The 13,419-nt window shown below is 32.3% G+C and overlaps 2 protein-coding genes across 2 annotated transcripts in view; both read left to right on the top strand.

The window, feature by feature from the left end:
* LOC143062766 (amino acid transporter heavy chain SLC3A1-like) overlaps positions 1 to 13,419 on the top strand; it is a 387,949-nt gene that overhangs the window by 175,093 nt on the left and 199,437 nt on the right. The window lies entirely within an intron of this gene.
* LOC143062755 (mitochondrial glutathione transporter SLC25A40-like) lies at positions 2,358 to 12,576 on the top strand. The gene is made up of 9 exons (XM_076234524.1): positions 2,358 to 2,608; positions 3,510 to 3,706; positions 4,414 to 4,481; positions 5,215 to 5,345; positions 7,027 to 7,200; positions 9,981 to 10,090; positions 10,465 to 10,540; positions 10,922 to 11,002; positions 11,810 to 12,576. The coding sequence occupies exons 1-9, from the start codon at positions 2,479 to 2,481 to the stop codon at positions 11,917 to 11,919; spliced, it is 1,077 nt and encodes a 358-aa protein (XP_076090639.1). The 5' UTR covers positions 2,358 to 2,478; the 3' UTR covers positions 11,920 to 12,576.

The following is a 13,419-nucleotide window of genomic DNA, read 5'->3' as shown; positions in this document are numbered from 1 at the left end:
AGTTTGGCATAAAATTGGTAGCTGATATACCTAAAACTAAGGTAAAAAATTGTGTCTGATTGTCAGATTTTTTATTTTAACAAAGATAATCGATAGAATTTTTAGTTGTTAGTAAGCTTTTAATGGAAGAAAAAAATAAAAATTGGTCAGTCTAAAATGCCCAGGTTGGTTTAGTGATTTTTGAATTAGGATCGTAGTTGAAAACTGTGTGATCAGGAGATTATTACAAAAAAATACAATTGTGTAATAAACCTGGTTACTATAATAGTTAGCTAAACCTCTCACTTGAAATTTGATGGTTTACCCACAGGGTTTACCAGGCCTCACGGTCATAAAACTTTCGAGTAAGTTTTTAGTACTCGTACTCCAACTTTAACCGATCATAATGGATCATAATGCTGGAATTCATGTTTCAAGCACGATTTTTGTGCTCCGGGCGTGATTCATGGAAAAGAATAAACTTAGCTATCTCGATAAGTAGCCTGATGATCGCTAACAGATAAATAGTATCTACGTCTCTGATATTACACACCTTTGACATGAAAAAAACCCCAACATTTTTACAATATTAACTTTTAGTCACAGGCCTGTTAAAAAAATTGTAGTTAATTACCTCATCACTGTTACAGTCGGTCTCCATTTTTGCATCCATTCTTGCTCAGAGATCTTCTCGCTAGAATTTCGCGCGCAATATGAAAATTATGTTTACTTTGCACGATATTTGCTTAACAAGTTCACTTGTGTGAAGTTGACTTATTCATAAAAACAATACAAATGAACTTATACTATGTAAGAAAGGCGAGAAACAACACGACAAGTGACCACGATTAACTCGGAAAGTATACTTTTCTAAAGCAAGAAAGAAACGTTCAATTTAGCAAGTGTACAAACGGCAAAGTTTACTAGGACACAATAATATTATGTACACTTTTTGGTCTGTGGTCTTGTTCAGAAGAACTCAACAAGTCAACTTGTAGTAAGTTTACAAGTTGAATTATTAATTAAACAAGTAAACTTGTTTAAGTGTACAAGTTCAGTAACAATGCAACTTTCCCTCTTATTTTTGTCGTCAAGTTGTGTTGACAACTGATCAACTGGTGACTAATATACGTTTCCATAGGGAACAACGATGGCTCATGAAATTCAACGCAGACAAATGCAATATTGTCATGACCATCAGCAAGAAAAAAAATCCAATCACAAAAGATTATATCCTTCATGGCCATGTACTGGAGAGACGGTATCGGATGCAAAATATCTTGGAGTTACAATCAGCTCAGATTTAAATTGGAGTACTCATGTACACAACATCTGCCAAAAAGCAAATAAAACTATTGGGTTCTTAAAAAGAAATCTTAACATCAGCAACAAACAACTGAAAGAAAATGCATACAAGTCATTAGTCAGACCAACACTTGAATATGCAAGCGCAGTTTGGGACCCCCATCAACAGAACAACAAGAAAAAAATTGAGATGGTACAACGCAGAGGGGCCGTATGTTACCATCAAATACCGTAACACATCATCAGTAAACGCCATGATAAATCAACTCGAGTGGCAACAACTAGAAGAGAGGAGATCAACAACAAGGATGTGCATGATGTACAAAATAACAAACTGCCTAGTTAATATAGATGCAACATCTAGGCTTATTCCAACAAACCGAGCATCAAGAACAACTCGGACTGAATGTTTCCAGGTTCCTCTTTGTAGAACGGATATATAAGGAAAATGTCATTCTATCCAAAATCAATACGGGAATGGAATGCCTTACCGGCTTTCCACTATCACCGCCCCGAGTCTTGAATGCTTCAAGGCTCGGATAACAAAATAGACATAAACACTTGTTTTTAATGAGCACCTGTATATAGGATTTTAACTTTCACAAAATGTAAATATAACTTAGTTAAATTTTCTTTGGACTTTCATGTGCAACACACAGTGGCAGAATAATCGGACAGTTGATTGCGGCCGCTTAACTGGAAGAAGAGGACTCAATACATCTCCTTGTTTAACACCACAGTTTGATTCAAATGATGGGCTAAGACCATTAGAAAATTTAATTCTACATTTTGTATTAGAGTACATTGAAAATATTTTTTTTATATTAAAAATATGTTTTGGTACATTACTTTGAAGTAGTTTATGAAATAATCCTATTCTCTAAGTTTTATCGAACGCTTTTCTAAGATCAATGAAAGCAGCAAATATTTTGTTTGTTTTTGGATTGCAGTTCGACTATCTTCTTTATATAAACCTTGGCAAATTGTCGACGAATACAGATAAATTATAGAACGCACGCACAGATTTTTCTTGTCGGAGTTGTGCGAGTGTTTTACAAAAGGGGAAATTTACATTACTCTTTAAGCTTGAATTAGCAGACTGTTATGAAACTAGACATACACTCTGGCATGCTAGAAAAGTTTTATTTCCCACTTGTACAGTGAAAACTATGGGTTAAATATGAGAAAAGTTGCATGGATTGTAGAAGAATGATTAAGAACACAGATGCAGTCGAGACAAATGACGGAATGACAGGAAATGGAATTACTCCAGTTCAGCAAATGATTTCATCATGCAGTGGAGCATTTGTAACCTCAGTATTTGGTAAATAAATGTGAATGTCAAATGTCAAATAAAAAATGAAGTGGCACATATTGGTCAGTTAACAGTAACAGACATTCATTATTGGCTGTCACCTTATTATTTTATGCAAAACACTGCGTAAATAAAATTATGGGTTCAGAGGTCAGAGCTATTTTCCTAAATTGGATCCTAGGCTTAGTGTGCATGGTAATAAATATTCAACATAATTCACAAGAATGTTTTTAGGAAAATTTGAAAGAATGAGACCTCTTCAAACCTGTATATTTTAGCAAATCATCATCATGATCATAATAATCAGATAATTTCTTATTTTTTTAATGACAGTTTTAATGACATGCACATGGCATGACATACATTGTGTACACACAGTCATGATAGTGTAATTAGACAGAAAGCATAAACACATCTGAGGTTTTTTAAATGTGCTGTAGCGGAAGGGGCATTAAGCTTTACTCTTGTCCGTCTGTGCATCTGTCAATCCCTGTGTACGTCATTGCATCCCGAAATTGCTATTTTTTCTCTACATGTAATTTAAGTTTAATTCATCTGAATGATTTGAAACATATATTTTTTCAGTCACATTTTTCTCTGGTACTTAGTACTGCATAACTTCCTACTTGTTAAGCAGCTTGATACATGTATGGTTAAGTAATAAATAATGTCTGATAATTTTTTTTTGATCTGTCAGAGACCTACAATAATTTGACTTCTTATTTGCTAATATAAGTGCTTTTTGAATAAATCCATACATACCTGATGACTATTGTCATTTCATCAGGTGACTTAATGTTTAGATAGAAATCTGGTCAAAGATCATGATGAGCAAGTTCTCCAAATTCTACTAGTGTTTGATTAAATAAAATCTGAAATATCACGCCATATTGTATTATTATGATTACAGTTACTCCATTGGATGTGATAAAGATACGACTTCAGTCACAGAAGAAACCACTGGTTAAAGGTCAAATTTTTCAGTACTGTAATGGACTAATGGATCATGTATGTGTATGTGCTGTTAATGGGGGTTCAAGTTTAACACCAGCACCAGAGTGTCCATGGTATAAAAGGCCTATACCAAAACCTCTTACTGGCACAGCTGTAAGTTTTTAATATTTGTTATAACATATACAATGTATATCATGTATATTCAGATCCAGGAGTTATCGCCTATCATTGTCTTAATCATTTGAAAAATTATTTATGGCTATTAACCGTCATAAATTATTGTATAGAATGCTATTTAAAACTTAAATATAATTTATACACTTTATTAAATTAGCAGAATGCTTTCTCTAAAGAATTTTTATGATTTTCTGATTATGAAATTAAGAGATGTGGTGTGACTGCCACTAAGACATGTTAGACAATCAACATAGTCAAAATTAACACTCGATCTTGTTATACATGTATGTAATTTCTACACATGGTAAAGAAAAAAAACAAGATATCTCTTTATTAATTGAAAGATGTTATATGAATTAATATTGAGTAGCAATGTATTTCTTTATTTAAATAATATTTCGTTTGAATGAATGTGGAATTGAGTAGCCTAGAAAAAGTGTTTGAACATCAGGTCAGGTATTAACATCTTATACATGTCACATTTCCTGTTCATCACATTACACATAACATATCACAGTATACTGTAGATATTAGTCTTTAAGACATGTCAGATTTTTTTGTAAGTTGAGCTGACATGTCACAACAGGAATTTAAACCTTGCTCTAATATTGTTTTATTGACTATAAAATTGTATATATCTATTATTCCAAAGCTCTGATGATCTGTTCTTTGTTTTCTTTTAGGATGCCTTTTTCAAGATTCTTAAATATGAAGGAGTTGCTTCCCTTTGGAGTGGATTGCCTCCAACTCTGTAAGTTAGGATGGTTATTCAGGTATCATTATGTATTATATGCAAGCTACAAGCCTGTAAAACTGTCTGATTTATGACAATGTACAAATATATTCGATAGTTATTTCATTGACAAATTGAATTAAGCATAAAGTTATCACTACATTGTATCAATTTATACATGGTAAATTTAAAAATCTGAAATAACTGAAGGTACATGTATCTTTTGTTGATTGTGTCATTGGTCTGCTGTTTCATTGACATATTTCACATCTCATTTTATTCCTATTACATGTACGTCATCATGTTCATGGTTATCTGTTTGTTTGAATATTAAAATACAACAGCAGCAGAACGGTTGTCACCCTGAAAGCAGGTGCCACATGCGGAGAAGGATATACTTACCCTTCTAGAGCACATGAGATTATTCTCAGTTTTTTGTGGTGTTTGTATTGTTCAGTGTATAGTTTTCTACATTGTATTTTGTGTTTCTGTTGTTTATTTTAGACAATTTGTATGGTCTTTCCCGGTTTTAGCCATAGTGTTGTCAGTGTATTTTTGACTCATGAGTTTGAATGTTCCTTTGGTATCTTTCATCTCTCTTTTAAAATATTTATTATGTGATAAAAAATAAGCATATGCATGTATTAAAATTTGGTTTTCATGAAAACACCAAAAGGGATTGATTGATTTTTGTAGTTATAATATATATTATTATTTATTGTTGTTTTACTTTTAATTCTTTTTATTATAGAGTCATGGCTATTCCTGCCACAGTTATCTATTTTTCATGTTATGAGATATGTCGTAAGAAGTTAGGTTACCATGGAGGATTAGAGGGCACTGATTGGTGGAAACCCATGATTGCAGGTGCTTCAGCAAGAAGTATGTGTAATGTTATTAAAAGTTATCATATAGATTGACTGATAGCTTGATATTGTTGTAGTGTGATTTCTTATATGAGTACATAGATGAATAATTTTTTTTTATCATTGAGGGGCATAACTGATATAAACACGAAACTTTCAGAATAACTAATAAAATTAAAAACCAATTGTTCAGAGAACAATTGAAAGTCTTTCCACATCAAAGAAATTTGGATAAGAGGATAGTTTCTTCATACTGATGCGATAAATAATGGTTAACTATACTTTTGAGTGAAATACGGGAGATAATATGCTACTTACGGTGAAATGAATGTCACTTCTGGTCTCATATGATAGCTTCTTTTACACTGATTTCAAAAATATATAGTTTCTATATACTTTTGTATGTAGAATGGGAGATAATTGGACACTTCCGGTTTGTTGGAAGTCATTTTTAGTCTTCAGTAATCAGTTTATGTATCTATATGACAAAATATATGGATTCTGAGTACTTTTCTATAAAAAAATTGCAAAAAAAGGCTACTTCCTGTTTTCTCAAGGTCACTTCCGGTAGTCTTTTTTCAAGGTCATTTGTCACCTAACCTTTTGTACAAGGTCAAATGCCTTAATAATAAACTTATTTAAAGTTATAATCAAATAACCTCATATCAAGACATTTCAGCGGCACCAACTCCTATAAGATGCCATTAAATTGTATAAGACTAAACGTAGCATATCTTTATTACAATAAAGCAGACATTTTGCACTTGTTCTTTTATATGTATCTGTCAAAGTGTCGGAGAAAATGCAAAAACAAGCAAAAGTCACAATTGAGAACTTGACCTTGACCTTTGACCTTGATCTCATTTTCTAAGTTAGGACCTAGGGGCCTCAAATAAAAACATTCCAGGGTTATACGGTTAACTGTTTATGAGTTAAAAAAACATTCCGCTAAATTTATTTTGTAAAGGTAGATAACTCCTATAAAATGTCATCGAATCGCTTTGCTCCAAATAAGCCAAAAATTCCTGAGGATGTAACGAACAATTTGTTAAAGGAATTTTGTCGCTATCTTTTTTTGTTACGAAGGAGATGCACACAAATGATAAACAGTGAATAGGGAGATAACTCTTACAAAGAAAATGGTTCGCCTTAGCAGGGTGAAATTTAAAAGCGCATAAACTATACGATACCATATGAGAAATATCTAAGCGACATATTGCGAAACAAACATTTATCGCAAGAACAAAATTTGGTGGAAGAAAAAAAAAATAATAATAATCAGAAGAAATACAATAAGTCTTTTCACAAAAAAGGAAAAGACTTAATTAATGATGAAAATGAAGTGCTTTTTGATAGAACTTATAGTAGTTAATTTTGTCTATGCATGACAAATGTGTCAGTTCATATAGATTTTACTGCATGCAGTTAAAAGAAAATTTCTCAAAAAATCTGTTTATTTATTTTCATGAAATAGAAAGACTACTGTCAATACACCTACATGACTAATTGCCTTCTGATCCACTTCAGCTTTGTGTTTTTGTCTATGATAGTCAACTAAAATTGAGTTCAATGAATCTTTGTTTGAAACAATATGTGATGTCTTTATCATGGAATAGAGGATAGGACAACCTTCCTACTTGGTTTAAGTTTTCATGACTCAGAAAATTTAACTATTTGATGTAATTTGTTTTATACAGCGCTGTGTGTGACAGTTATAAGTCCCATAGAAATGATCAGAACCAAATTACAGTCAGAACAGCTATCATACAGCCAAATTAGGAAGTTTCTTGGTCAGTCCATAAAAACTGGAGGTGTTACCATGTTATGGAAAGGCCTTGGACCGACACTGCTTAGAGATGTTCCTTTTTCAGGTAAGATACATGTAGATGTTGAGGTTCACTTGGCTATGTTAGGTGATCTGTTTATTGAATGGTATGTCATTTATTTTTTTATGGTTTAGTGAGTTTTTGTGACCATAATTTGAAAACCATAATTCTATTTATAATCAATAATGACATACAATATGTAGTACATGATATACTTTTGTGACTTAACCCTTTCAACGCTATACACAGCATATGCCGCGATGACGTACACCGTCCACCACTGCTATTTGCGGTTGCCGCTATGACAAAGGATTTTTCATCAGGACTCTTAAACCCTTCAGTTTTCATTCGGGTCCTCTACTTTTTTCATCGTTTGAATCGAGGATATACAAGGTCTCATTTGCGCTTGAAATCCCTGCAATTTTTATAGTAAAATCATGCAGTAGAAGGAAAATAGAAGGAAAATAAAAACAAATATTTTGACAAATGCAAATGGCGGAAATCGGAAACGAAGCTGTAAATATGGAAATATTTCAGCATTTCTATGGCGAAACTGACAACGAGGATTAGTTAAAAGGTTTCTTGTTATCTCAATGTGTTTATTACATTTAAATCGTGTAGGAAATATGATTTGATCGATCAGTACAAGACGTAGAAAAAGGGGGGGGGGAACGGAGGTTGAAAATTTTTAGGGCGGAGCCATTTATTTGTGCCACGATTACATAATACATTGTGTATGGTGCAATACGCTACGGAATAGAGCAACTGGTGTCTTCTTTATTATATGGCAGATAAAACATCAAAATAAATGAAGACTAAAAGTAGTTTTTATTCAAAATTCAACTCAAATGCAATAAATTACATCTTTTACCTGTTAATTACCTGAAAATTACACTAAAATAATTACCTAACATGACAGTTCATGCTCTCCTGAGCATTTTTCATGCAATAACTTTCTCTGTATCTCATATAATAAAAAAGATACAGCAGTCTGAAAAGGAATATACTGTTCTAATGAATGAACACACAAAAAATGCAGCAGCAGCAGCCATTTTTCTCTTTTTTTGTGTAGCGTTGAAAGGGTTAAACTTCTAATGGAAAGCTCAAATTTGAATGATTATAAAAATGAGACGTAGTATGACAAATGTATGATTGCCATTGAAGCATCTATTAACCAGAGTTGAAATGAAGTGGTGGTAAGCAGTGATTTTGCTAGCGCTCGTCACTTTCGTATTTTATGAAAGAGTTTTCTCATTGACAAAAGTATTTCAAATCAATTTCGTCACTTTAAATTTTTAAAGTGTAAAAAAAAATTAAACTATAAATCTACCTGTCTTCATGTTTTTGACAAGTTTATGACCTCAAGGTAATTAACATTTTCAACAGGTGTTACAAGTTGTGATTACAACTAATCCGCTTATCACCATCAGAAGGGTCACTAAGTATCCGTAATTTATTAATGAACTCCATAATTGAATGACCATCATAATTATTTCCCCAGGAAAATCAGTCAGTCGGCATTTCAACAACCAGGAGTATAATTTCGTCATTTAATCAAAAATGTAACAACCCGGACAGTTCGCATTTGAATTTCAATATTTCCCAAACGATCACAATCTGAAGTTAGTTTGTCGTAGATTCGTCATTCCAAGGCATTTTCGTCATATTTGATTTAAATTTTCATCAAAAACTTTCGACAATTTCCATTTAAAATAAAGAACTTAAATGTATTTATTCAAAAAGTTCACGAGAAATGTTTTAAACAGGTGCTTCCTGTATTGTGTTCTACGCAGGCGTGAAAGTATTCTTTTGACTATTTATATACATTAAAAACGTAAAATACGAAATCATTTAGAATCAATTAAACGAGAGAGACAAATATATATCTCTTACTAAAGGAATTTAAATCGAAAAATGACAATTTCCTGATGAATCCAGACTCATTTTGAATTTATTATCCACGTTTTCGTTTCATTTTAAAACTGAAAGTAGTAAACGTGATCTATTATTGATTTGTTTACAACCTCCTTTCAGTCATTATAATCGTTCCAAAAAGGATTTTATACATTTCCAACTTGATAGAAATGATTTCCAAATATCGACTTAGACGTTTTATAAGGATAATGATTATGCAGTGAAATAATCATTGCAAATTAATTTCTGCTGTGATTCCTTGTTTAAAAAAAAATAGAATCCAACTTTTGTTGATCAGGAATGACCCCTGGAACAAACTGAAAAGAAATTGTGAACTAAATTTCTGGATTCCATGTCAGAATCTTTCATAATAATGGCCAATACAGTCAAATCATACAATAACTGCCAATCATGCTGGTGCCTCAATCCCTTAAAATCTGACTAAGTCAAAAGATGAAGCTAGTAATATACATCATTGGTCCATTGCTTTTACACAAAATAAGGTTGATTTTAATAGCGCGCTAAAGTGACTAATACTCTGACTAAAGCCCTCAAAATCCTAGCTTAAACCCTGGTGGTAAGCATGTTAAGCTAAGCATTATTGCTAGTTGTTGCCTCATTTGCATGTGTCCCTGATATAGATGTGACCACTGGATAATCTTATCTATGTCTAAACTCTATAATTTTATTTATAGAGGAGGAAAACTTGGCACTTAAGCTGAAAAAAGAGCTTGGGTCTTCTACAGTCGATTGAGTTTACTATTAGCCTTTTTGCATATAGTACTACTATGTCAGATGAAATTTATCTGTTAAGATAGTGCATGTAAATGTGGACTCCATAAAAATGTTTCTGTTTTGAATTTAGTTAACATCATTACATGTGGTTTGTATCTTACAACTTCCAATTTCAGCACTGTATTGGTTGTCATATGAGAGTATGAAAGCTCGTGTACTACTACAGAGAGGACCATCACAAATGACATTGGTAGAGAGTTTCACAGCTGGTGCTGTATCTGGAACAGTGAGTACTTATATGTCAAGACAACTAGCATTACTTCAGTCGGTGTAAGTGGTGAATTTGTAAAAAAAAAAACCTGCAATAATCAGTAAAAGAGTGCAAATCTTTCATCTTTATACTGGATACATAAACTTCACAAAAATCCTTATAAAGAACTATAGCTGGGTTTTGAAGAATTTTGATTTACTGCTATATATTTTTTTAATGTATAACTAACATTTGACTTACTGTGAAATATGACATTACTGAGCAAAGCATATGTATCCAAACAACTGCATTATTGAGCTATGCATGTCCTAAAAAACTGAGAGGTGAATGATACTATGCATAAAATCTTCATTCCAGCTTTTACATTTATCAGAAACTTTTATTTACAGATTGCTGGTATCCTGACTCTGCCATTTGATGTGATTAAGACACACAGACAGATTGAATTGGGAGAAGTATTAAAAGGTAAACATGTCAATGGTCAATTTAAGTCGTGCTTCATCACAAACTCATTGTTACAGAGCATATGATGATCTATGATGATCTCTGAACCTTCATGTCTTAGGCTTACTTCCTGTTTTCTTGTTTTTGCTAAGCACAACAAATTAATCATTCTTGGTGCACAAATTCTTCATGTGATGTTTCTATAACGATTTACAAGTCCTTAAATTGTTTCCAGTTATGATCATGATTTAATACAACTGTTGATTATATCTTTCTTGCTGTCTTTTGGCAAACCACACACTTGTTCAAGTTTAAATATATTTTGGCCTTTTTTGCCTTCACATTGTATGAATGCTAATGCCTGAGTACAATATACATTTGCTCTAATATTTTTTTTAACAGAAAACAAAAATGCAACTAGGTCAACATGGAAACTGATGATGAAAATGAAAGCTGATCATGGATACCATGCTCTCTTTACAGGTATGTAATACATGTTGGCTCAGGAGTGATGCCCTTGTACTAACATAATTAATTAATGGAGAAAAATACAATACACAATAGACCACTTTCGAGTTCATCCTTCACCGGAAAAAACTCGTCAATTAGGCACGCCTTTGTGACGTCATTTACCAGATAGAGGGGATCGCCTGTATCCCTGCACTATCAACGTTCATCAAGTGTCTTAGTGATTGTCATTGTGCAGGATAAACTAGAAATATTTTTTGTTTTGTAAGTCCTTAATAACTATTCCCTAATGACAGCAGTGCTGATTGTCAATTATGAGAATTTATTTTGCCGAATAAAAAATCGTGCAATATAGTATTATAATTTTCCAACCACTCGCTCAACATTGGAATTGAAGTGACGATGCCCCTAAATGCACAAATGATGTTCACTAAAACCAGAGTTTTTGACAGAAATGCATCGAACTCGAAAGTTGTCTATTATGTTAGCCCTTGGTCATGTTGGTTGTGTTGCTTAAAAAACTGTCAATTTTCATTCATGCAACAATTATAAATTTAGGAAATGCTTTAACTGTATATACATGTCATGTCTGTCAAAGATACAAGGCTGTACACTAGATGAACATTTCATCTATACAATGACACTTCAAGTAAAACAGTTGTAAAGCCAAATCAAACCCAGAAGCATCTCGTGTATATATATATATATAAGAAAGAATGAATATGTCTGAAAAATTAAAAAAAGAGAATTAGAAGCAGCTGACACAGATTTATCACATTTATATACACATTGCTAACAATTATTGTCTGGTTTTAATTTCAGGACTGGTTCCCAGAATCACAAAGGTAGCTCCAGCTTGTGCCATCATGATCAGTTCATATGAATACTTCAAGGCTTACTTCAGAGAACAAAACAGACTGAATCCTTCATAGTATTTATTGTCAGATAAACAACACAAACAATAAAGTGTTCACTGTGTGAAATCCTTATGAATAATCTGGACAGAAATATTCCACATATCTAATCTTGTACATATGTGTCATCTGGCAGTTTGTTGATGGTTCGTTCAAGAATGGTGCAAATGCAGCTATAAACTAGCTCATGATATTTTAACTTTTGTAAGTTTAAGCAATGTTTTGTAAACTTAAGCATGTTCAAGTGATATTATTTATATGTGAACATCAGTACAATCTGATTAACATACAAATCCTTTGTTTATGCTTTACTTTCAAAGATATGAAAGCGCTCAGTTCCATGTTCTGTTTGAAGACCTTTCGAGACCCTCTGGTATTCTTGTTTTGATACACACCTTCCAAAATTGGAAAGCTAAAATTTCATTGGTCAATGTAATGATTTTAAGATCAGAAAGTATAACGGTGTGTGGTCAGACTAGTTAGCAAAACATGGACACAGGATGTGTATTTTAATCAAATGGACAAAATATCAAATTGTAAAATAATGGTACTAGTGCATGAAAGAGATACTGTTTATGTCTGTTGTAAATGTAATACAATTGATGCCAAATATTTTTTTTCTTTAAATAAATGGTTTTTAAGAATTATTGATGATCTTGTGTGTATGACTGCATTGTATAAAGAAAGACAGATCTGACTGTTATTACGGTGCTCATGTTCATATTAAGAAAATATAACGTGTTCAGATTAAAAGTATTGATTGTAATCATGTATTTTCTTTTCTTATTAATCATATATATTAATATTTGTTTTATGATCCTGCCATAATTTTGGTGGATACAATATTAATATAAGCATATTAGTATTTATTAATGTAATGCTATAGTTCTGTAATATAGGACTTTTACAATTTTTTGTATTATATGATTGAACAAATGATAGTAATTATTAGTATATGGTTGTGTAATTCAATGGTACTTTCATATTAGAATCCTTGCATTTTCTATCATTTTTGGGATACGATTGCTTTTAAGCAATCTGTAGACTTTTACCGTTGACTCAGGGCTCATTCCCTCACGTCAACCGTTTTATTATAAACATTCAGCAACATCTCAGATTCTTATGATTGTCTTGCTTTAAAAGGTAAAAACAAGCAAAAGGATTGAACATAAACAACTTTCCTGTAATGTTCTTCTCATAATCTTCATTTTTGATTTTTCCCTTGACTTATATGCGTGTTTTTATAAACAACACGGAAAATCAGAATTAAGCAGTATTTATATTTAGTGCTTTTATAAATTTAGAAACACGTCAGAGGGAATTCCCCAGTTTTGATAGATGCGAGAGTTCTTTGAATTCCGATAATTCTATTTCTGTCATATAAGAACTGAAGTGGAGTTTTCTATATTTTACCGTTATGCAACTGATACTGTACTCTCATAAAGAAATTGAGACTCATTCATCATATCATAAATTAAATAAGCGTTCTTGGTCTCGGGTTTGTTTATGTATTAATGT

Source organism: Mytilus galloprovincialis, chromosome 2 (genome assembly GCF_965363235.1).
Source record: "Mytilus galloprovincialis chromosome 2, xbMytGall1.hap1.1, whole genome shotgun sequence".
Lineage (NCBI taxonomy): Eukaryota > Metazoa > Mollusca > Bivalvia > Mytilida > Mytilidae > Mytilus > Mytilus galloprovincialis.
The sequence above is the reverse complement of the archived record's forward strand: the minus strand, read 5'-3'. Positions and strand labels throughout refer to the sequence as shown.